The sequence below is a fragment of the Oncorhynchus kisutch genome, linkage group LG13, assembly GCF_002021735.2.
Source record: "Oncorhynchus kisutch isolate 150728-3 linkage group LG13, Okis_V2, whole genome shotgun sequence".
In the NCBI taxonomy this organism is placed as follows: domain Eukaryota; kingdom Metazoa; phylum Chordata; class Actinopteri; order Salmoniformes; family Salmonidae; genus Oncorhynchus; species Oncorhynchus kisutch.
Window position 1 is genome coordinate 55,017,684 of NC_034186.2, and position 25,541 is coordinate 55,043,224.

General features: G+C 40.7%; 1 protein-coding gene across 1 annotated transcript in view; it reads left to right on the forward strand.

The window, feature by feature from the left end:
- The window catches only part of LOC109901764 (glutamate receptor ionotropic, kainate 3), a 112,378-nt gene that overhangs the window by 81,051 nt on the left and 5,786 nt on the right, over positions 1-25,541 (forward strand). The window contains exons 10-14 of the mRNA XM_031786587.1: positions 2,187-2,390; positions 9,200-9,423; positions 15,135-15,253; positions 22,266-22,483; positions 24,891-25,116. Of these exons, the coding sequence (XP_031642447.1) occupies positions 2,187-2,390; positions 9,200-9,423; positions 15,135-15,253; positions 22,266-22,483; positions 24,891-25,116 (991 nt within the window). The remainder of the gene's footprint in view (positions 1-2,186; positions 2,391-9,199; positions 9,424-15,134; positions 15,254-22,265; positions 22,484-24,890; positions 25,117-25,541) is intronic.

A 25,541-nucleotide genomic window follows, 5' to 3' on the forward strand; every position in this document is an offset into this window, starting at 1 on the left:
TCACCTTTATTGTAGAACCAATTACTCTGCTTATGAATAGACTTCATTAATTGCACGTCTGACCATCGGAAGCAATGAATAAATAGCCCGTGAGAAAGTGGACAACCATGTCTTTAAAAAAATGCAGAGTGGGATATCTATGAGCCCTATTTTGCAGACAGAAAGTGTCAGACACTAAATAAAGGGACATTTCCGAGCCATCTGCCAACCTTTCTCTGAGAGTTTAACCATTGTTCATGCAGGCAATAGGCAATACCTGGAGACAGAAACATTTCAGGCATGTTCCATTTCATTGAAGCATTCTATTCCTAATCAAGCTTTTCTTCAGCCTGATATTATGAGGAGCCAGGGTGAATATTAGAGGGCAGTAAAGACCACTGGCTCTCTGACCATAAACTGCATCGCAGGGATGTGGGAGACGGAACAGCCAAGGAAGGTTGGCTGGCTGCAGTGGCTATTTTGGAGTGCCTAGATTCACCATCTATTGTATATCAACGAGACTTCCTATTGCATGCTGTACATTTCTCAGATTGCACACCATAACCGTCACTTAAATCAGTTAGATTTTCCGGTCGACATACCATTTGGAAAATATTCAGACCCCTTGACTTTTTCCAAATTTTGTTGCGTTACATCCTTATTCTAAAATTGATTAAATTGTTTTTTTCCCTCATCATGCTATACACAATACCCCATAATGACAAAGCAAAAACAGGTTTAAAAAATTTTGCAAAGTTATTAACAATAAAAAGCCCAAATAGGAAATTTCCGTAAGTATTCAGACCATTTACTCCGTACTTTGTTGAAGCACCTTTGGCAGCGACTACAGCCTCGAGTCTTCTTGGGTATGATGCTACAAGCTTGGCACATCTGTATTTAGGGAGTTTCTCCCATTCTTGTCTGCAGATCCTCTCAAGCTCCGTCAGGTTGGATGGGAGCATCGCTACACAGCTATTTTCAAGTCTCTCCAAAGATGTTTGATCGGGTTCAAGTCCGGACATTCAGAGACTTGTCCCGAAGCCACTCCTGCATTGTCATGGCTATGTGCTTAGGGTCGTTGTCCTGTTGGAAGGTGAACCTTCGTCTAGTCTGAGGTCTTGAGCGCTCTGGAGCAGGTTTTCATCAAGGATCTCTCTGTAGTTTTCTCCGTTCATCTTTCCCTCGATATTGACTAGTCTCCCAGTCCATGCCGCTGAAAAATGCTCCCACCAGCATGCTTCCCTTTAGGGATGGTACCAGGTTTACTCCAGACGTAAGACTTGGCATTCATGCAAGCGGGCTGTCATGTGCCTTTTCCCTAGGAGTGGCCTCCATCTGGCACCTCTAACATAAAGGCCTGATTGGTGGAGTGCTGCAGAGATGGTTGTCCTTCTGGAAGATTCTCCCATCTCCACAGAACTCTGGAGCTCCTTCAGAGTGATCATCGGGTTGTTGGTCACCTCCCTGACCAACGCCCTTCTCCCCCGATTTCTCAGTTTGACCAGGAGGCCAGCTCTAGGATGAGTCTTGGTGGTTCCAGATTTCTTCCATTTAAGAATGATGGAGGCCACTGTGTTCGTAGGGACCTTCAATGCTGCAGACATTTTTTTGGTGTTCTTCCCCATATCTGTGCCTCGACACAATCCTGTCTCGGAGCTCTACAGGCAATTCTGTCAACTGTGGGACCTTATATAGACAGGTGTGTGCCTTTCCAAATCATGTCTAATCAATTGAATTTACCACAGTTGGACTCCAATCAAGTTGTAGAAACATCTCAGGATGTACCTGAGCTCAATTTCGAGTCTCATAGCAAAGAGCCTGAATAGGGTATTAATTTGCAGTAAAATAAAAATAAAAAATTGCTTTGTCATTGTGGGGTATTGAGGAGGGAAACTATTTATTTAATACATTTTAGAATAAGCCTGTAACATATCACAATGTGGAAAAAGTAAGGGTCTGAATACTTTCCGAATGCACTGTACATTCTGTTAATGCAAGGAAAACTATTCCGTTCATCCATATTTAAACATACAGTGCAGCTAACCACACATTGGACTGGAGTCTCCCTGTCTTATCAGCACTTATCAGTCCAAAAACGACTTATCAGCTCAGATCACTTTGCCTCAATTAGGTGCGTGTCCCGAAGAACAAATGGAAAAAGCTGACCTCAACGCTGGTTTCCATTAGATTTTTTTGTGTCTGCGCAGGAGGAGCCATATGTCATGCTTAAGAAGTCTGACAAGGCGCTGGTGGGCAACGACCGTTTCGAGGGATTCTGTATCGACCTGCTCAAGGAGCTGGCCAGCATCCTGGGCTTCACCTATGAGATCCGCCTGGTGCCTGATGGGAAGTACGGATCGCAGGACGACAAGGGCCAGTGGAACGGCATGATCAAGGAGCTGATGGAACACGTGAGTTGGACTACCAGTTACCTTCTGACTGTTACTATTACTGTCTTACTTTTGCTTATAGCTAGTGTTCAACATTGTAAATTATTAGATGTTTTGACTACAGATTCAATAATTTAGTCTTGTTTATTGGGACCCTGTTTTTGTCTGTTAGAATCTGATCACAATCAAGCTTAATGTGTTTTTTTTTACAACAAATATAAGGATTTAAGACATACTATGAAGAATAGAATTATAGCAACATATTAAAGTTGGTTTTGAACGCATCAGATGAAAGCATCAAAGGCTGTTACATTGACAACAAGGACAGTGCCCTGCTAGCCTTTTGAGAGTGTCCCTCCCCATCGCCGTCTCCTTGTCCTCAGCCCCCCTGGTCAACGATGTGCTCGGCTGGAAAAGTTGTAATAGCTTAAGTGGCATTTAGAGAAGGGAGAGGGTGGGAGTCGGACGGTTCGAGTCAATAGCTAGGTGCAGAAAGGGTTAGGAAAGGTGGGCTAGTGCCGCAGCACTTAATCTCTACCTTAGCCAGATCCAGGTTGATATCTGTAACCTTGAGGGGGAACTAAGAGATTAAGGCAGGAAGTGTTGCTTATAGAAATACATGCTTTCTTCTTAATGAACAGTAAACATAGGCTATGCATGTATGTTATTTCAGCTTACTGATTATTGTCATCATTATCATATTCTGCATTGTTGGAAGTAAGCTTTTCACTGTTAGTATACACATGTTGTTTACGAAGCATGCAACAATAAAAAGTCGATTTCATTGGATTTGACCGAGTTGACTGTTACCAATAGACAGGATATACACACTGAGTTCAGTCTTCCACTTTTGTTTTACGGGAAACAATGTGATTCAGTCTGAGCTTCAAAGCTAACTAGGCAATACAGTAGAGCACATTTGAAAACGACAATATCCCATGCTGTGAAATATACTTTGTACTGTACTCAGTGCACTCTAGCACATTTGCCCCCTATAGTGTGTTATGGGCAACATATACTTAGTACAATGCAGATTAATTCATGCGGTCCTCCATGTTTTGTTTTATGGTTTGAGTTTACTCAGTTCCTCACAGTTAAATAGTTGGCTGAAGAGGTCTCTGTGCCCAGTAATTCCTAAACACTTATCTTGGCTTTGGTAGAAAGGAGAATGCTTCCAGATGTGTTCTATACTTCTACTGTATTTGGGTCTATTGCTTCCATGAGAGTAATGTCGGCTGACAGTAGAGTAATCAAGAACACCAGTGTTCCATTCGGATATTACGTACTGTAGGTCTACCGATTTTCCTCATCATGGTTGTAGAATACAGTGATATAGGACTAGGTTTTGACCTAGTATGTTCCTTGCACAGTATGTAAAGGGTAAGTGTGCTATAGACTGTCTCCTTGTGCTACTGCTCTTTATTTGAATGGCCTACACAGCATCACCACTGCTACAGTGTATGGATTTATTTAGCTGGTTCTATTTTTTGGCTCAGAACATGTCAGCAGACAGGAAAAAGGACACTTTGGAGTCTGCTCAAGAGAACTGACCTGAGATTGCCATGAGAATCTTGGATGGATATTGGTTTCCATACAAGTAAAATGTGCACAATGTTGTGAAATTGTTAGATATTACCTGTTAGATATTACTGCACCGTTGGAGCTAGAAACACAAGCATTCCGCTACGCACACAATAACATCTGCTAAACGCATGTATGTGACCAATACAATTTGACAACCTCATCCCAAGGATTGGAATCATGGCAGTGGTGCTGCATTCTGTTCATCCCAAACCAAAATCACCATGTGTCATTGGCTAATGTGCTGGCCGGTTTGACATCCAATGGAAGTCATGGATGTGTTTCTGGGATGCTTTTATGTAAATCAACAGAGGTATGAGCTCAGATGACAGTGACAGCAAACAAACCTTTCTGAAAAACAAACAATAATAGTACACGGGGGGGGGGGGGGTTGCTTTATTAATGGACAGTGTCAATGTTATTTATCGGTTAAATGTATTTCCTTCAGATATTTATTAACCCCCACCATGCTACATTACAATGCTGCCTTTTTACTATTGACAACTCACCCAACGTGTCACCTAGTTAGATTAATGAATTGGTTTAAGGAAGACAACAAGCAAAACAAAGCCTTCTGCGGTTGTTTTTAGCTGATTCATTCTGTCAGCCCACAATCTCACATAAATCATTGTTTCATTACTCAACGGTGCAGTACTCGTGTGGGTTTATTAAAAGCAGTTGTAAGCCTTCATTCATCTTTGTAGGTGACCGAGCCCTGTCAAACAAAGAAGCAAATGTGGAATGACAAAAATAAAGTCTTTGTTGTTATGTCTGATGTCAACTGATGTCAACATGTAGGAAGGAGCGAATGGTCTCTGATTTCTAAAAACATGCATGTAGCTGGGTTAGTGTTTTTATATACATTTCCTGAGATTGTACTATTGAATAAACAACGAAAGAAGTGTTGCAGTGTGTCCAACTTTGTGTACATCACGTGAATATCTTTCTGTCTATGCATACACACGCAAATGTGCATAATATACATGATTAATTGGCCGTTGCGTGTAAATACAAATGGGATAAATCTTGAATGAGAACGAGTGTGTGTGTTGTGGCTAATTAAATAGAAGAAGCCTTCCGTGCCCATGTAGCATAGCGGCCTTTATTTTCCTCTGAGTCGTTAAAGCCCACTACAAAGCCAAAGGGCATTGTGGGAAAGGCGTTAAATTATGCAACAGGTCATGTTAAACTTGATTTAGTCACAATAGATGATCCAATTAATCATGATGTTGATGCCAGTATTAATAGTGAGCTTAACACATCATTTGTTTCTGTTCAATTAGTCTCTTGCGCCGACAGATACACAGGAAGTTTACGGCGAAACAAATGCACGCCACGGTAAGCCACGCATCTCGTTGTCTACATGTAGAGATAGCAGACTGGATTTGGGACCTTGGCAAGATATTGGATTGAAAAAGGGCTTTGTTTGCAGTTCTAGGCACGTACATGCATGTGGATCTCCATCTGAGGGTCGCTGACCTGATTGGTTTTACAGTGGAACACGGAGGGGGTTTTGGCTACTGAGGGCGGGATAGTGGTCAGAGCTGTCATTTTGACGGACGGGCAGCATGACTTTCAATTGCATCAACAACCACAGCTACATTATTCTGCTACATTATAGTATTTTTGTGCTTTAGAATTCTACTTGAAGGATAGGATGATGTTATAGTAATGCAAATTCCATTATCACTCTGCAATCCTTTGCCATTCATGGGGGACGTACTGTAGAGTCAGACGATGGAATTACCAGGGACTACATTTCTCTAGTCATATATGCAAATTGAAACAGTGATGGACAATGAGGCAGTTGGAGCACCGTATGCAAATCATTGTAAAACAATCATCGAGTTAAGAGGTACAGGAAATGTGGCGAACTGTGTCATTTGTGAGGCAAATGTTCTCCGGCACTGTCCACGATTATCATTCAATACACCTGTAAGACTAAATAATCAAACCCCACAAACGTTAAAACCAGTATATGTCAAGGGACTGCAAGTAACACAGATTGTTATAGAGGGTTACAGTTAACCTCTGATGGGAGAGTTGATCTAGGTGTGATTGTATGTATCCTACAGAATGTCATCGGGTGTGGTAGTATGAAGGTAGCACAGCTCCAAGCTTACAATACCATCTGCGCGCCCACAGATAACACAGAGCCATGTGGCACTCAGCAGGGTACTATCAGGTTATCACGCGTGCGGCAATACGTGTCTAAGCAGAAAATAGCCGTGCAGCGTGTGTATTAGAGCTCCATAGGGATGGCTGAGATTGGCTTGGATCACCTGCTGCTAGGTCTTCCGGTTGAGTGGCAGCTAGCTTGAAAAGCGGCAGTCGGCGGCAGAGAACAGAGGAGGCGGGTGTGTGTTGTAAACGTAAATGTTTAATGAGGGCACAGTGGATTGCACGACATGACAGATTGGCTGTGCCCACACTGTCTCCTTGTTAAGCTTTCTTGTGTTTAGCCACCACAGTGTTGGCCACAGGCACAGGTATAATCCAAACGGTCACACGCAGAGTTCGACCATTTTCTTATACTGACCCCCATTGACTGCTCTGAATATTAGAATAGTAATTTGTCATTTTGTTGGAAGGGGGAGAGTGACTGAGCTGTGGTAGTGACACCAAAGAAAATATGTCAATGACACCACAGAAGCATATATTTATTTTTAAAATGTTGGTGGTTATTGTTCTACATTGTAATGACAGCATGTCAGGCAAGCAAATAAATGAAGGGGATTGATTAGATGCATTGCCAGCCTTGCCCATACATTATAAATTACAGTATGACTTTGATTGTCCAAATAATGTTGGGTTGGGTAGTACAAATCAGCTACATTTGTTCCTTGGAATACTTATGAGCATTTTATTTATAGGGAGCAGGGTTCTGGTAATTCAGACGGTCATATGATCTACAGAACTAGACATCCTCCACACTTGCCAATGTACACACTAATACCTAATTTAACTGACCTCCATCAGGGACATTCTGGTGCTGGCACACTGAGCGCTGTTCCTCTGCCACCACTCAAAAAGGAAGAAAAGGAGATTGGCCCAAACCCCATTGTGAGTTTCCTTCGGTTCCGAGGAAGGGAGTTATCCAAGCGTGAACCAAGCAGCTGGTTTCATTAATCTCCTGTCCAACCCTGATGTGTTGGAGGTGTGGGGGTAGGTAATGTGAATGGTGACCTTCTGAATATGCAGCCAGATGCAAAATCATGGGCCGCAACGTTCACCGTCAGATCCTGCCAGGGCAGTATCTCAGAGAGCTATATTAGGCTAGTCAGAAGGTACGAGGCTCCAGATAGTGGAGGCATGGGGAGAAGCTGGTGGGAAAGCATGTGGGAATGGGCCTTGTTTCTTGTGATTCATTGGGGCAGGTGTTCATCATTTATGTAGAGAACAACAACAACAAAAGATTGGAGAAAAATTGGAGGGGGCAACCTGTGATCTCTGCGAAATTACATTGGTGTAAAGTTAAACGTAACTTTTATTTGATCAAAGTATGTCATATGTTACAGGACTTAATGCAGTGCCTTGCAAAAGTATTCATCCCCCTTGGCGTTTCTTTCCTATTTTGTTGTATTATAACCTGTAATTTAAATAGACAAACCTGCCACCCACCAACACTCATGGACAAGGCACAGAGAGCATTAATCAGAGAGGCAACAAAGAGACCCCTGAAGGAGCTGCACAGCTCCACAGCAGAGATAGGAGTATCTGTCCATAGGACCACTTTAAGCCTTACACTCCACAGAGCTGGGCTTTATGGAAGAGTGGCCAGAAAAAAGTCATTGCTTAAAGAAAAAAATAAGCAAACATGTTTGCTAAAAGGCATGAGGGAGACTCCCCAAACAAATGGAAAAGGGTACTCTGGTCAGATGAAACTAAAATTGAGCTTTTTGGCCAGCAAGGAAAATGCTATGTCTGGCGCAAACCCAAAACCTCTCATCACCCCAAGAACAACATTCCCACAGTGAAGCATGGTGGTGGCAGCATCATGCTGTGGGGATGTTTTTCATCTGCAGGGACTGGGAAACTGGTCAGAATTGAAGGAATGATGGATGACGCTAAATACAGGGAAATTCTTGAGGGAAACCTATTTCAGTCTTCCAGAGATTTGAGACTGAGATGTAGGTTCACCTTCCAGCAGGACAATGACCCTAAGCATACTGCTAAAACATCACTCTAGTGGATTAAGGGGAAACATTTAAATGTCTTGGAATGGCCTAGTCAAAGGCCAGACCTCAATTCAATTGAGAATATGTGGTATGACTTAAAGATTGCTGTACACCAGCAGAACCCATCCAACTTGAAGGAGCTGGAGCAGTTTTGCCTTGAAGAATGGGAAAAAATCCCAGTGGCTAGATGTGTCAAGCTTGTAGAGACATACCTCAAGAGACTTGCAGCTGTAATTGCTGCAAAAGGTGGCTCTACAAAGTTTTGACTTTGTAGGGTTGAATAGTTATGCACACTCGTTTTTTTGGTCTTATTTATTGTTTGCTTTATAATAAAAAATATTTTGCATCTTCAAAGTGGTATGTTGTGTGAATCAAATGATACAACCCCTCCCAAAAGTCTATTTTAATTCCAGGTTGTAAGGCATAAAAATGCCAAGGGGGGTAAATACTTCTCAAGCCACTGTACTTGTTATGAAACTAACAATGTATTTTATTTTCCTCAAACTGGTTTTCAAGTTTCATGTACCTTTTTGTGTAACAACAATGGTTCATGCAGAACTATGATTTTCAAAAATACCTGAAGAACAATGAAAGTACCAGCAATAGAAGCTCAAATCAAATGTTAGTCACATGCGCCGATCTACAACAAGCGTAGACTTCACTGTGAAATGCTTACTTACGAGTCCTTTCGCAATAATGCAGTTAAAAACTAAGAAAATGAACAAAAATATACAAATAAAATAGTAACAAAATAAAAGAACACTAAAAAGAACAATAATGAGTCTATATACAGGCTATATACAAGGATTACCAGTACCGAGTCAGTGTACTGGGGTACGAGGTAGTTGGGTGATTAATTGAGGTAATATGTACATGGAGGTTTGGTTAAGTGATTGATTGATTGAAGCACTATGTGCATGTACTGTAGGTAGGGGGTGAAAAGCACAAAGTCCGGGTAGCTGTTTAATGAACTATTCAGCAGTCTTATGACTTTGGGGTAACAAAGGTAATAAAGCTAGCGAAAGGGTCTGATCGTTTGACTGATCGTTCCTTCTCTTGTCTCACCTACAGAGAGCCGACTTGGCTGTGGCCCCTCTTACCATTACCTACCTGCGTGAGAAGGTTGTGGACTTCTCCAAGCCCTTCATGAGCATGGGCATCAGTATCCTGTATCGCAAGCCCAACACCACCAACAACGGCTTCTTCTCCTTCCTCAACCCCATGACCCCTGACATCTGGGTCTATATCCTGCTGGCCTACCTAGGCGTCAGCTGTGTCCTCTTCGTCATCGCTAGGTGAGTCCTAGACATTTCTTGGCTACTTCCTGATCTGCCTGTCTGTGTGTGTTTGTGTTTATTGAACTTTAGTGAGAGTGATATATTTTGTTTATTCTACTTGTAGGGCTAAGTTAGTTGCAGGCACTAAAAAGTTAGTTAAAAAAATAACTTGTACAGGGATGTACAATTTTCTGTGACAACACTGTCTTTCACTAGGAGAGCACCATGTTGAACATGCCAAAACCAAGGCGCAACCTAACGCTTTAATGCCCACAACTGTGTATGGTTGCAGCTATGTGGAAATGTTTTATCTGGGAAGATATAGTGCACAAAAGAAGGCTGGCCAATCCGAATCTCTGCAGAACTGAGTCAGTCAATGATCGTCTCAAGTGATTCCATCATTTGGGGATAAGGAGAGGTCTCTGCTCGGCAGTAGGTCCATGTTCAATTGGTACAAGTCCAACATTTTGTGTGAGCTGGTGGGTAGTGATCAAGGCAGTTATGTCAGCGTGGGCTCTCTGTGGAGCCCAGCATTGGAGGAAAAGAATGCGAGTAGCAAACCACCAGCGAAGTTATGCTCTCCGATTCAAAGCGTTTCCGGTATCATTTCTCTGCAGTTGTAATGCTTCTTTGAACAACTTTCATCTTCGAAATGTATAAAAATAAATACCTGCCGATAACTGGAGAAAGAAATGTGATAATAATAAAAAAATGTCTCTCATGACATTTACTTCTGCTTGTTATCATTTCCACATTCCCCACAAATCATTGAAAAGCATTGCAAGTTGAACCTATTAGTAAATGCATGAAATTAGTATAGATTGAGATCATTGAAGAGTATCTCAGATTTTTTAAATATTTCCCTATGTGTTCCTGAGACTTTCTGTAGCATTCTTTACATAAGAGATAAAGAAAATAACCCATGTGCCACTTGCAGGCATCCTCCTCGCCTTGGGTGGTCATTGTCACTGCTTCTCACTGCTTCCTGGTGCCTCCAAATGCAAAGTGGTGCTTGAGGAAGTTCTGAGAATTTGGAGCTTTTGAAGAGGCTTGGGGTTCTGAGAGGAGCCAGCTGCATTCCTCAAACCTCTCCCGTTATGTCTTGAGACAAGCTCACAAGCTCGTTTTAGCACCCTGATCTATAAGTATAACTAAAAAATAATCTCTGCCTGTTGCATCATTCTTTGGAGATCTGCCTAGAAAGCGAGCAGAAGTGATTTGAGCCAAAAGAAGGCTCAAATAGCAGTTTGATGTATGGGTGCTTGAGATGTTAGAAAAACCAGAACGCTTTGACGAAAGAGGCAAATGTATGTGTTCAATATCAGGTAGGCACGTACTTGTACTGATTGATAGTCTATAGTTTAAAACAATTCAGACAACTTTGAAATAAAAAAGCTTTTCTGGACAATCACGATCCATGTCACTGAGCAGGCACTCATGAGAAGAGAACAATGAAAGCGCTAAGCCTTATGCTTTGCCACAGCCATCTTGGAGTCCATGACTATAGGTCAACAATATGGGAAACCTACTCGAGTGCTTACAGAAGCGTGAAAACAAAAAAATGAAACACAACCATGCTCTAAGTACCAAAGAGAAAACATAGAGTATACTGTATGCACTTGCCTTATCAGTGCTCTTAAAACCTGGCATCTCTTTAAGGATGTAACTAGGGGGGGGGGGTAGAAATCATCACAAGCTTCAATGCTGCATTACACTATCCAGGACCTGGAAAGTATATCTTTGAAATTCCATAAGATAAAAATGGGCAGTGGAATACAGATGACAAAATAAGACTTCTTCTATACCATGCCAATGTCGATAAGAACGTACGCTCTAGCAAGTGTGTATTAATGGACTTTTTCCCCAGTCATCCTTATCTTTTCAAATAGCAACACATTGGCCAAGTTTCAATTTCTTTGAGTTACCGCTTCAGGTGCTTCTGCTATGTCTGTCTAGCTGCTGAGAATGAGGGAGAGGCGAGGGTTTGCTTCTGAATCTCATTCAGGCTATTTAGAGGACTGATTTTTTTTGAGAGATTGTTGCATCATTAGAGTGTGACCTGATTTAATGAAAAACACACAATGAGTGGCGAAGGTGCATAAAGATTTTGGAATTAAAATGTGACGTCATGGTTTTACAACTATCCATTTAGTTTTTAAATTACGGTGCGTGACATGGTTCAATGCGCCATTAGTCAGCACAATCTACTTTTTTGGTTTTTAAAATTGTCTGCTAAAATTGTGTTCATGTATACTGTACATACTGTGCTAATGACGATAAAAAAATATTGTAACATAGAGCAATATACAATACAGAGAATTTGGTAAACAATGAATTTCTATTAAGTGCATGGATGCCGCCATCTTTAAACACCTTCCCCATTAAATGGAGGAAAATGGAGATGCAAAGCTATGTGTTCCATTAAATCAGCTATTTCCCCCAGGGGTATGCGCAATGCCAATGTCTTAACATTTTCAAACAGTACATTTCTATTTTCCAACGGGGCTATACATTTGGGTGATTTTTTGTTGTTGTTGTTGCCTGAGTAGCCTCGTTTCACTGTCAAAAATAAAATTCAACCATATAGCGTTCAGCAAAATAACAACACAATGTCAAATACAGGTAGCCTAGTCAAATAATTAACATCCAATCACATTAACCGTTACTCTCTCGTGGCAAACCTTCACTCTTGCACAGGCATTTAGAAATAAAACATGAAAATACAAACACTTGTTCCCGACGCCACTTGGTTACACTGCAGCATCCACTGAGAGACTCTTGCTGCCAAGGGAATGCCTGACAGCTTGAAAGACATTTTTGACACTACAGTGAAAATGGTTAACTTTGTCAACGCAATGCCCCTGACCTCTCATTTATTTTCTGCATTATGCAATGATATGGGCAGCAACCATGTAACGCTTTTACAACATACAGAAGTGTGCTGGTTATCAAGGGGCAAGGTATAGACATGTTTTTTTGACTTGAGAGACAAGCTTAATGTTTTCTTTACTGACCATAATGTTCACTTGTCTGACCGTTTGCATGATGATGAGTTTCTCACATGACTGGCCTATCTGGGTAATGCTTTTTCACGCCTGAATGGTCTGAGTCTAGGATTACAGGGACTCCCCACAACTATATTCAATGTTCAGGACAAAATTGAGTTTATGCTTAAGAAGTTGGAGCTCTTTTCTGTCTGCATTAACAAGGACAACACACAGGTCTTTCCATCATTGTATGATTTTTTTGTGTGCAAATGAACTCAAGCTTACGGACAATGTCAAATGTGATATAGTGAAGCACCTGAGTAAGCTGGGTGCGCAATTACGCAGGTACTTTCCCGAAACGGACGACACAAACAATTGGATTCGTTATCCCTTTTATGCCCTGCCTCCAGTCCACTTACCGATATATGAACAAGAGAGCCTCATCGAAATTGCAACAAGCTGTTCTGTGAAAATGTAATTTAATCAGAAGCCACTGCCAGATTTCTGGAAAGGGCTGCGCTCAGAGTTTCTTGTCTTGGCACTGATGCCCTTTGGAACCACGTACCTATGTGAGAGTGGATTCTCGGCCCTCACTAGCATGAAAACTAAATACAGGCACAGACTGTGTGTGGAAAATGATTTAAGACTGAGACTCTCCAATACAACCCAACATTGCAAAGTTATGCGCATCCTTTCAAGCACACCCTTCTCATTAACCTGTGGTGAATTATTCACCATTTTGTATGAACAAATAAGGTTTTATATGTAAGATGGCTAAATAAAGAGCAACATGTATTGATTATTATTATACTATTAATTTTGCCCTGGTCCTATAAGAGCTCTTTGTCACTTCCCACGAGCCGGGTTGTGACAAACTCACACTCATTCTTATGTTTAATAAATGTATCGTATAGTGTGTGTGTGTGTGTGGCAGGCTTACAATGGTGGCAAAAAAAAACATTTTGCGTGTGTACACAGCTGGAGGTTGAATGTTTGAAGGGGTACGGGACTGTAACAAGTTTGGGAACCACTGCATTAAATACAACAAATGTTTCGGGAGACACTTTATTGACACTGCATATGGTCTTCACCCACAAATATCGCTCAGCATAAATGTCACAGTGACTGACAAGGTAAAAATAGATCATTGGCATTTGACATCTAACTTTTGAAGGTCTTGATTTAGTTTCTTCTTTTTGAAAAGAGACTTTTCGGGATCATTACATTTGGATCATCTGTAGAGCACCATCCTATCAACAAACTATTTGTTGATAGCAGCTGCTTGCTAAGTTTAGGGTTAGGTTTAGAATAAGGGTAAGGGTTCAGATTAGGTTTAGTGCTAGGGTTAGTAGATATTAAGATTTGAAATGTTACTGATGGACTATCAAAATAAAGAGTTACCTAATTATCTCCGCTCATTGGCCAACTTTCACGAAAGTCAGTAAATAGAAGCAGGATATTTTAAGAAGAGTTGCCATCTGGCTTCGAAGGATCTAAGCCTCCTCTTCCTCTCCTCTGACAGCAAAACACCCTGAATAAATCAGATCGTATTTGAAACATTTTCCAAATGAATTTCAGGAAGGGAAAGCACTGACATTTACCATGTGTTATCTCGCCATCTGCCTTTAAAAAAGTGACTGTTTCATCGATATTAAAAGGATTTACGGTGTGCAGCACTTTGAAAAGACACTGAATGGCAGAGTATGTGGATCCACGGGCTTCGCAGGTATTATTCTACTACATTTCCAGCATTGCCTCACGTTCTATCACATGATATTTCAATATCTGTCGTCCGGAAAGTGCATTTTTGGTGGACAGTTAGCTACCTTTTGAGCACAGAGATGTATAAAGGTACGGAAAAACCTTTTTGATTTGAACAGGGTTGACAGACAGCCATCGTCAAAGGACACATAAGAGCACGTTAACACAGCTGACAAATGCTATGTCAAATGTACCACAAACAATCAATTTACTGAAAACAATACATGTGGACGTCTTTACAGCTTGTCTTTTGTTTGTATAGTGAGTAAAAAGCCATATGGCTCCTTGTGCAACCCGTAATTTGTGCCCACGGTTGAACAGTTCTTTAGGGACACTGTAGGCTAACACTTCATGGGTGGTTTTTGTCAGGCGAAATTCAGGTTAAGTGCTAGGCTCAAGGACACATCAGGAGTGCTCTATCCAGCGGAGAGGCCTTCGATGCAGAGAACTAGAATGTATTATTAAGCACAGCTTCTGTTCCGGTCTTATTAGAACCAATTTGAGATGCATTACTATGGTTCAAACCCCAAAGCCACAGGATTACTGGGCAAGAGCATGAAATGAATCCAAGATAGGTATACCCATGCATAAAACATTTAAACTTGGGAGCAATATTTCAGATCTGTGTAAGTCCCTATATTACCCCCCTCCCCCTCATCCCCATATTACAATATGAACACAGTTATATTATATCATTGATTATTAAATTGCTTTGAGTCATAGTTTTACTTCAAACTAATTTTTCTCTTTCTTTGTATATAATATCTGTGTGTAAACATTGGTGGGCTACATGAGTATCCATTATTTCTATATTGATATTGATGTTGGTGAGAAAGGGATTGAATTCTAATACACATTATCTCTTTCCCCATGCCTCATCAGGGTTAACTGAGCCCCACAGTAACAATACACTATTATGCCAAAATTGTGGTACACTGGAGCCTTTGTTCCTGATATCATTCTCCACCTGTCTCCCTGTAGGTTCAGTCCATACGAATGGTATGACGCCCATCCCTGCAATCCCGGTTCCGATGTGGTAGAGAACAACTTCACCCTCCTTAACAGCTTCTGGTTCGGTGTGGGCTCCCTCATGCAGCAAGGTATGGTATAGCCTAGCTTATTCCCTCTTTCACCTGTCAAGAGCAACAGTCCCCCCTCCACTCCCTTCCTCCTCTGCACAGCCACCCTCCCTCTCCCTCCCTCTCTTCACCTCTTTAACTGACAAGCTACCTAATTTCCATTGTTTTAGAATACACTTGCCTGTCAGGAACAACTGCAGCTCAGACGTACATTACAAAAGAAAGCTGTTGTCACCTCCCTGCCTGCTCATAGAAACAGGAGTAGGTGTCAGACACCTGTCAGAATGTGGCAGGTAAAAGACAGAAAACACGGTTGCATTTGTTTCCCCATAACACAGCTGTTTGTGTTTTGGGACGAAAGGGTAAGTTGGTGAACGTGTCTGACAAATGCCAGCTGTCACTCCTCGCTGGCATTGGCTATGGCCACAAGGTTGACGTTTATATTGTTGTGTTTCCCGAGTCCTTGTACCAAAGACCCATTGTCAAAATATATACCCCCCACACAGCTCAGCTCTCGGGACAAATTACATTTTGTTAAATGACACTTGGGCCTTTTATGGTGCTGGAGTAGTGCCATTATTGTCCTTTATTGTCAATATGAAAGTATGTCAATTCTCAGCATCTTTCTTATGCTAGAGCAGACTGTTAGCTTTAGTCTTTCCCCAACCCCCAAAAAATAAATACCCACCTTCTGTGTAAGCTTACACGAATCTGAGGAAGGTTGAGGGGAAGGATATCCCGGCAACACCAAGCTAATGCGGTCGTCTCGTCCACCCTTGAAGACATTCGTAAGCAAATGGAGCCCCATAAATGCTTTGACGTAATGAAGTCAGCTGAGGTTTTTTAAAAAAAAGAGCTACTAATAAAATGTTTAACCTCAATGTAACAAGACAAATTAGGGAGGCTCGACAAGGCTCGACGGTGGATCTCTGCCGGTAAGGAGAGCAAATGCGGCAATCCATTAAGCACAAAAGCTGTGCTCCTCCGGCAGCTCTCCCGCGTAGCTGCATGGTATCTCTGACAATTTGCATTGTGAGTGGAGGCTAACAGTAAAATATGAAAGGGAGGAGAGGAACGAGCAAAACAGAAGAAAGTTGTTGATTCATCTTTGAACAAGACTGATGGTCCTTTGTCATTGGGATGGTAGGTCTTGAATCTTGAACTTAAAACTTTAAATAATATTGAATAAATAATTAAAGAATATTGTTCCTTTGATACTGTCCTCCTGTAAGCAGGTTAATGTTGTTCCCCAAGATTACATTACTATACAACAGGATATTTTACTTCGACACAGCAAAATGGTCTAAGAGTTAACTAGGTCACAGAAAGTAAAGTGTACCGGAGGTGGTTCGCTGAAGTCCACTTGCATTATGAGTATAACCTTCCTTGATAGATAGACGTTTCATTGCCAAATCATCCCAAAGTGTCTAAAATGTTTTTTATTTAATTTTTTTTAATTTAAACTCTATACAGTTATTTTAAAATGATTTGGACATCAAACACGGAAAATGATTTTATCTGGGATATTGACTTGCATTGTTCTTTGGACACAAGCGCAAAAGAAAAATGCATTTGGTGACAGTAGCAAGGATAACAAAATCAAAAGGATATCTACTTTTGGAATTTGAGTGAACTATCCCTTTAAGATCATAGCGCTAACGTGGTCTGGAATCGCTTAGAACAATTACGTTAGCAAGTTACAACTACTCTTTAAACATGTTGCCTTTTCCCAATTTAACTTAGTTCCCTATGACGAAGTGAAAAAAATGTAATAACCTGCATCATTTGCAGTTAACTAAAAAAGTAGGTCAAACATTGATTCTCTGGAAGACATACCCACTGAAATGCGTTTTTTTATCCATCTCCTCATAGCAAACCTTTATACTATCTAATCGATTGATCATGTAATTTATCAATGCAGCAATAACATAGTGCTCACCCTGGAGCACCATGTGCTGCCTGCGCATGTTTATCTGTGTTTAGATGGACTAGTATTGAGTAATTGTGGCACCTATGTGTTCTGTAACCAGAGGCGGACTGGCCATGGTGGCTGGTGTGTGAGAGAAAAAATGACCATGCAGTTCAGCAGGTACTCACACTCAAACCATTAAAAGGAAAAACCATTGAGCGGGAGAAATATACTTCATTTAATTCCATGCTGGAAAGAATACAATAGTGTGCCAGTGGAAAGTGCAAAAAGTGCTATGTGTTCTGCCCTGATACAAATGGACCAAATATGTATCCAAAGGGGTCCATTTTGTTATACAAACCAGACACCTTATGCTCTGCAGCCAAACTCACCGACAGTTGCTGAGGTAGAAGCCATTTCACTGACATGTTTAAAATGCAAATGGCTATGTTTGGAAGAGGAAGAACAGCCTAATAAATCAAAATCCTGCCAGCTTGTCTGTAGGAGTGAGGTGTCATACAAAACAAGAATACACAAAATGGAGAGGTGTAAAAGCAGACCTTGCATGCTTCAAAAGAGGCATGCCCTGGGCCGTGTGAGGCTTTGCTCATGGCAAACAGTGTCTGACGTGTTGCGAAACGGGTGAAACATGAAAATAAGTTGCTATATTGATATGCAAAATGTGTAAGTAACATAAGCTATACGAAATATTGCATTTATAGTCATGGGGCATTGTTTTGACCTTATCGGTGTTAGTTATCTTATCCCGATATGGAGAAGAGAGTTTCTCAATTTGGATTTTTTTTAAAGTTTTTTATGACGTTCAGTTTTTAAAAGAGATTAATGAGCAGTAACAGCCTCTGGTGTAGAGAGCGTGTGTTTATGTGATGTTGCCACGAAGGAGAGAATGTTAAGTTCAGGTAATGATTCTCACGGGAAGAGGTGCCTCCCTGATGTTAAATTGAATCTTTGCTTGTGGGGAAAATAACTTGGGGAGAAAGCCAGGGCATTGCATTTAATAGTACTCAGTGCTTCTAAATCCACAGAGAATATAACTCTTAAGCATGTGTGCTTTTGTCAAGGCTGTTATAAGGAGCCATGAGTAGTTGTGAATGCTTTTTGCTAGTCGTATATTGCATTATGGGTGATAGACGGTACTGTAAACACACGAATTTCACACAGGTGGATCACAACAAATGTTACTACTGTATGTAATATTACAAGCATCAAGAATCATCACCGTGAATTATTGTAATGTTTGTTTGTGTCAATTAATCCCATAAGGGATGGGTTGCCAACTGGTGCTTTTACACAAAAAATAAATGTCCTTAATTCATTCAGCATCCCTGAGCCTAATACCTTTCTCAATAAAATTGCCATTTTACCGTAGTGTGTATTTAGTCACATCCCCATTATGTAACATACTTTATATTTGAATGTTTTGTCATAGTGTTTTGCAAGGCCTTACACTGTACTTGTGCACATGACATTACAACTTGAAACTATGACGTCAGCACCTAGCCATTCTAGCTGCAGCAGCCCTGCAGTCACACAGATTGTGTTGCTTTGTTGACTGGAATTGCGTCATTATCTTCTGCTCTGAAAGGACATTTATACTTATTTGGCTTAGAAGACATGAAGTCCTTCTTCAATGAGATGCGTAGTGCATTGACAAGGTTTTTATTTCCTCGGCAGCACTGTATGACCAATCTGTTTTTAGTATTTATTTGAGTGTTTTCGGTGCCGTGCGACAACAGCTGACAACAGCATTTTATGGCCTGGAATCCAATTGGGCTACCAGTTGTTCCAGTTCCTTACCAGTTTGACTGCTGAGCTGAGTGTCCTCCTACACTTAAGTGATAGTTCTTACCTTGGAGTGTTACAATACTGGCCTTGTTTGCCACCGTGTAAGGCTGTCAAATTACAAAGGACAAATCCAATCAAATTGGGTAAGGAAGGTTAAAAAGCTGACCACTTTACCTCCTCTCAGTGGGGTGGTTACTCTTCAAAATTGCCCTCATAAATCTTCTCAGTAAAGTAGTGGAGGGCACTGAACTCAACCTCTGGTGGAGAGGTTGTTTTAGACGTCGGCAGGGACAGAAAATAAAGTAGTCAAAAAGCTATTGTAAACAAGATATATGGGAATTGAACTGACAGAGGACCTCACAATGTCATACTAAATGCTGTGGGAGGCAGTCTGGCCAACCTAAGTAATTGAACATTTATGTCCAGAGACTGATAAGCCATTTTCACCCTGTCAAATGTAAGTTGTCTCAAATGGATGTATGTTGTGCATGCATTATTTGTGAGGCACTGCTCCACACAATTCAAAATCATGCAAAGAAGAACACAAAACACAAAATCGACACAACAGCCCATTTAAAAGCAAGCATGTAGTGCATGTATACCATGCAAGCCATTTTACGGGTGCAGGGAACATATGGCTGTGGCAAAGGAGGTGGAACATTTCAAAGGCAGAGAAAGAGCAGAATAACATTTAGATGTGACCTCTTTGTCTTGGTGACATTATAATTGGACACATGCCAAGTGGAAGGGTTCTTAATGAAACCCCACAACGAAGAAGCAAATGCATGTCACTTTATTATTTCAAAAACACCAGAACCGATTCCAACCATCAGTTTGTGCTTTCTGTCTGTTAAAACTTCTTTGGGATGATATGACAACAGCCAGTGAAAGTGCCGGGCGCCAAATTCAAAACAACAGAAATCTCATAATTAAAATTCCTCAAACATCTTATACCGTTTAAAGGTAGTCTTGTTGTTAATCCCACCACAGTGTCCGATTTCAAATAGGCTTTAAGGCGAAAGCAGCACAAACGATTATGTTAGGTCACCACCAAGCCACAGAAAAACACAGCCATTTTCCCAGCCAAAGAGAGGAATCACAAAAAGCACAAATAGAGATAAAATGAATCACTAACCTTTGATGATCTTCATCAGATGACACTCATAGGACTTCATGTTACACAATACATGTATGTTTTGTTTGATAAAGTTCATATTTATATAAAAAAAATCTGAGTTCACATTGGCGCGTTACATTCACTAGTTCCAAAATCATCCAGTGATTTTGCATAGCCACATCGATTCAACAGAAATTCTCATCATAAATGTAGATGATAATACAAGTTATACACATGGAATTATAGATATACCTGTCCTTAAATGCAACCGCTGTGTCAGATTTCAAAATAACTTTACGGAAAAAGCAACCCATGCAATAATCTAAGACGGCGCTCAGAACAATCAAGTCAAAATAGCCGCCATGTTGTAGTCAACATAAACCATAAATTACATGCTAAATATACCGTTACCTTTGATGATCTTCATGAGAATGCACTCCCAGGAATCCCAGGTCCACAATAAATAATTGATTTGTTCGATAATGTCTGTTATTTATGTCCAATTAGCTACTTTTGTTAGCGCGTTTGGTATACATATCCAAACGCTCGTTCTGGTCAGTGTTACGCCGGACAAAAACTTCAAAAAGTGATATTACAGGTCGAAGAAACATTTCAAAATAAGTACAGAATCAATCATTAGGATGTTTTTATCATTAATCTTCAATAAAGTTCCAACCGGAGTATTCCTTTGTCTTGAGGAGCCATGGATCGCAGGTCACTATCATGTGAAATGCGCATGACCATGAAATGGCTGACTGCCAGACACATGATTTATTCGGCTGTCATTCAGTCCCACAACACAGTAGAAGCCTCATTCCAATTTCTATAGACGGTTGACATCTAGTGGAAGCCCTAGGAAGTGCAACTTCATTAATATCTCAAGGGATTTCAATGGGAACTGTGTTGAATACATACCAACCTCAGATTTCTCACTTCCGGTTTTGATTTCTCCTCAGGTTTTTGCCTGCCATATGAGTTCTGTTATACTCACAGACATCATTCAAACTGTTTTAGAAACGTCAGAGTGTTTTCTATCCAATACTAATAATAATATGCCTATATTAGCAACTGAGACTGAGGAGCAGGCCATTTACTTTGGGCACCTTATTCATCCAAGCTACTCAATACTGCCCCCCAGCCAAAATAAGTTAAGCTTGGTGGAATCAGAGGCCGCGTTCCAGGCTGACTACATTGCAGATGCATGCCAGATCTCCAGCCCAGACCACCCACTCCATTACTGCTTTGATCGTCTACTGACAAGTCGGAGATACTGGACAATGAAGTGTCGCACCACGCCCTTCGGGAGGAGTTTCATCCTGGGGGCTATCACTAAAATGAACAACTCTATGGGCAGGTGAAGGGACGGAGGGGGGGGGGTATTATTTATGTCTGCCTTTTTGCTTCTTGCGTTCATGTGTGAGCTGTGCTAGGATTCTCCTCTTGTACGACAATAAACCTGATTCTAACCTGACTCTGATATCTTACAATGCACGTATAGGTGTTTAACATTTCAACTAACATCATCATATGGTATAGCAATCAGATAGCTGACTCTGCAGTCGATTACTTGCACACAACCATTGGATGGTGCATGCAACACAACTGGAATATTGTCAGCTTGGAACATGACCATTATTTTAAAATGAACTCTCAGCCTAGACTGAGGGTTTGTTTGGATACAGGAATCCTCTGTATCTGGCATTAGATTTTGGGATCGCCCCCAAAATGTTCTGCTCATCCACTTTCTTCATAGCCAGCTAATTGTAGTCAAATTAAAATATAAGGCTGCCAGGTACATAGATATGCCCCTTTAGTTGTTTTCCATCTGAGAATTTGAGTAAGACCAAGAGTGTACAGTATGTGTGTTCCATTGATCACCTTATGTGAAAAAGCAACCACATAACCATTGTGTTTGTTATATTCTGTAACAGTCGTACATAAAGAAGATGCATATGTGATGTCAAATGTCTCCATTACAGGGGCTACACTAAACTTTTACCTCTGGGGGTACTCCTGAGTTCAAATGGGTCCCCTAAATGGACAGAAATATTGTCTGGAAATGACCGAATATATCATGGAATATGTATATGAACCCTACAGCCAAAATTCAAGCCAAAATGTGAGCTAAACAATTGGCGACTGAATACTACAGTGTATCTGTAAGATGACCGTTGTTCTCCCTCACCCTGTCTGCCATCCAGGCTCTGAGCTGATGCCCAAAGCCCTGTCCACCAGGATTATCGGAGGCATCTGGTGGTTCTTCACCCTCATCATCATCTCCTCCTACACGGCCAACCTGGCCGCCTTCCTCACCGTGGAGCGCATGGAGTCGCCCGTGGACTCTGCCGACGACATCGCCAAGCAGACCAAGATTGAGTATGGTGTGGTCAAAGACAGTGCCACCATGTCTTTCTTCAAGGTATGCATCTTAAAAGACGTGGTCTGTCTTTGCTTTGGTTTTGAGTTGTGCTTTGTTTCATGTTGATTTCATTACTCATGTTAAATAAACAATCTGCCAAGAATGTTATCCGAAAAGAACAGAATTAAATCTCTTCATTTAATTTCTCCAGTCTTTTTAAGTAGTTTGAATACGGCCCCATTCATTGATTGAAGCACACTGAGTACAAAAAAAACACAGTTATATTGTCATAAAACTGATGCTGCATCAGTACTTTTTATATACAGTATGCTTCTCAATAAAATAAAATAAATAATCATATTATTTCACAAAATAATTTTTTAAATATATTTTTTTATTTCCAGTTAGATCTTAATTCCCACTGCAAAAGCAAGTTCTCCACTTCTCCACGTTGTTTTATGGGATCCTCCCAAAACAATTGTTTTATTCCAAAGTTTCAGCTTTTGCAGTGTTCTCAACTTTATTTTATTATTTTGAGTTTCGACTCAGATGCTGTTACTGTGGTGCTGAATAACACGTAAGGGTTTGCTGTTTTTGTGTAAGAAATGGAAAACATTGGACACAGTTCTCTGGAACATGTTTCATGGACAAGGGAAAAGCTCATGTGTTTATGGCACACAATAGCAAGTAAAACAGATTATTTTACCCACGGTGATTGTCCAATTTTAACACTTTCAAATATTCTCTATTGAATAGTTCATAAATACCTAATATGTGTGCCTCTGCTAAAGAGTATATCTTAGGATTTTCCCCTGCCCTGACAATATAATTGAGGATGTATTTTAGTTGACTTCTCTCTGGCCCATTTGCTATTTCCGTCAGCCCTATTTCCTTTATTTTGGTTTATTCATATTATATTTTTTGGCACTTTGTTTTTTTGAAAAGTGTGTGACAAATATTATTATAATTTCTCAGCTGCTCTATGACCCGGTCAGAATATCCACCAATAGAATTTTCACCCACATAAAGATTTCCTGTGACCACCAAAAAATCCACTAGGGGAGAAAGAGCACATTAGTACCCGTTCTATTCCATAAGGTTTGATTAACATGGAGTTCAATGAGGGATTAGGCATGGTCCATGGAGTAACTAGAATTTGTGATTATACCAAATTAGAGTCATCAGTTGCCTATCCATTGGAACTACTGGCTATGGTGTAAACCAGGGGTGGCCAACCCTCCTCCTGGAGAGCTACTGAGTGTTCAGGCTTTTGCTCCAGCCCCTACTGAAACCTTATCCTACTAATCATCTACTCATCAGGGCCTTTAGTTCCTGATGGCTGCCTGTCTACCCTGAGCTATACCCATCTATTTGAACCTTCTCGAAATGAAAGATTATTGACAATTAGTCAAGAACTTGCTGTAAGTTCTCGGCACAGTAAAAAGTAGATTTTACTCCTTGAGCGTGTATACTTTGATTAGTGACAGATATGATTGCATTGTTATTAGTCAGAGGAGACACAGGTGTCTATAATTACCTCATCAATTGCAGAGCTCAAGTGCCCTTCTCGTTATCACTGAGAGGGCTAACGAGCTCGACTGAAGCGGATGAGGGAGCTGATAAATACTGAAGAGGTCGGGGAGTAGCTGTAGATTTGTCAAATCACACTGCATGGAATGGCACTGTAGGGCAAAGTAAATCTTTGCACTGTAATCTCTGGCGCACTATGCTATCTTGACAATCAGATGTACTGCATGTGTGTCACCTGCACCTATAAATAAAGTTTTTCACATCTTAACCGCCAATGCAGGAATTAAGTAACTAAAGAGCTTTGACATCCTACATATTTTCAAATGACTATGGTGATGAGACAGTCATTATCTCAAATTAGGTATGGAATAACATTTGACCCCTTGTCAAATAGCAGGAAATATCACATAGACAAACGCAAGGCTAATAGAGAGGAACTCAATTAATCCAGACTTTTTTCTTATTTCCTGTGGATGAAAATAGATGTACATTACCTACCCATACTAAATGAATGTATCCAGTGGCACAAGTCACTTCTTATATAAAATAAATAAATAGATGTATGAAAGTATAGAAGTGTCAAAGTAGATACAGTACCTGAAAGCTGTGAATGTTAAAGTGGCATTGCACAGTTTTTTCCTTTTCTTGGAGCTCAAGGCTCCAATATGTTCCTTTATTCCTGCATTTACATACCTCGAGATGGAGAAGTGCGGGAAAAGGATAATAACAGCATGATAGGTGCTCAAGATTGACAGATTATTTTCAACACCAATACTATGTGCTACAAAGATGGGGGCTATATGTGCAATGGGATCAACACACGGTAGAAAACATGTTAAAAAAAAATTAAAGTACTGTTTAGACTCAATACCCCTTTGACCAGGTGTAATGCACAAGCTGAGGTTCAACATTGATTGTACTTTCAATTCTTCCCCAGAAATCAAAGGTGTCTACTTTTGAGAAGATGTGGGCTTTTATGAGTAGTAAACAGAGTACGTCGTTGGTCAAGTCCATTGAGGACGGCATCCAGAGGGTTCTGAAGTCTGACTATGCCTTGCTCATGGAGTCCACCACAATTGATTACATTACCCAGCGGAACTGCAACCTCACCCAGGTTGGAGGCGTCATTGACAGCAAAGGCTATGGAATAGGCACTCCCATGGGTAAGATGTAACAAAATCTGTCATTCTTAAGGATTAGCCCCTTTTTTGCAATTTTCGCCTAAAATGACATACCCAAATCTAACTGCCCGTAGCTCAGGTCCTGAAGCAAAGATATGCATATTCTTGGTACCATTTGAAAGGAATCAATTCAACATTAATTTTTTTGTACCATCAACTTTGAAAAGCAAGACAAATTCCATAATGTATTATTCCAGCCCAGGTGCAATTTTAGTTTTTGGCCACTAGATGGCATCAATGTATGTGCAAAGTTTTAGACTGATCCAATGAACCATTGTATTTCTGTTCAAAATGTTGTATCAAGACTGCCCAAATGTGCCTAATTTGTTTATTAATGTTCAAAATTGTGCACTTTCCTCAAACAATAGCATGGTATTATTTCGCTGTAATAGCTACTGTAAATTAGA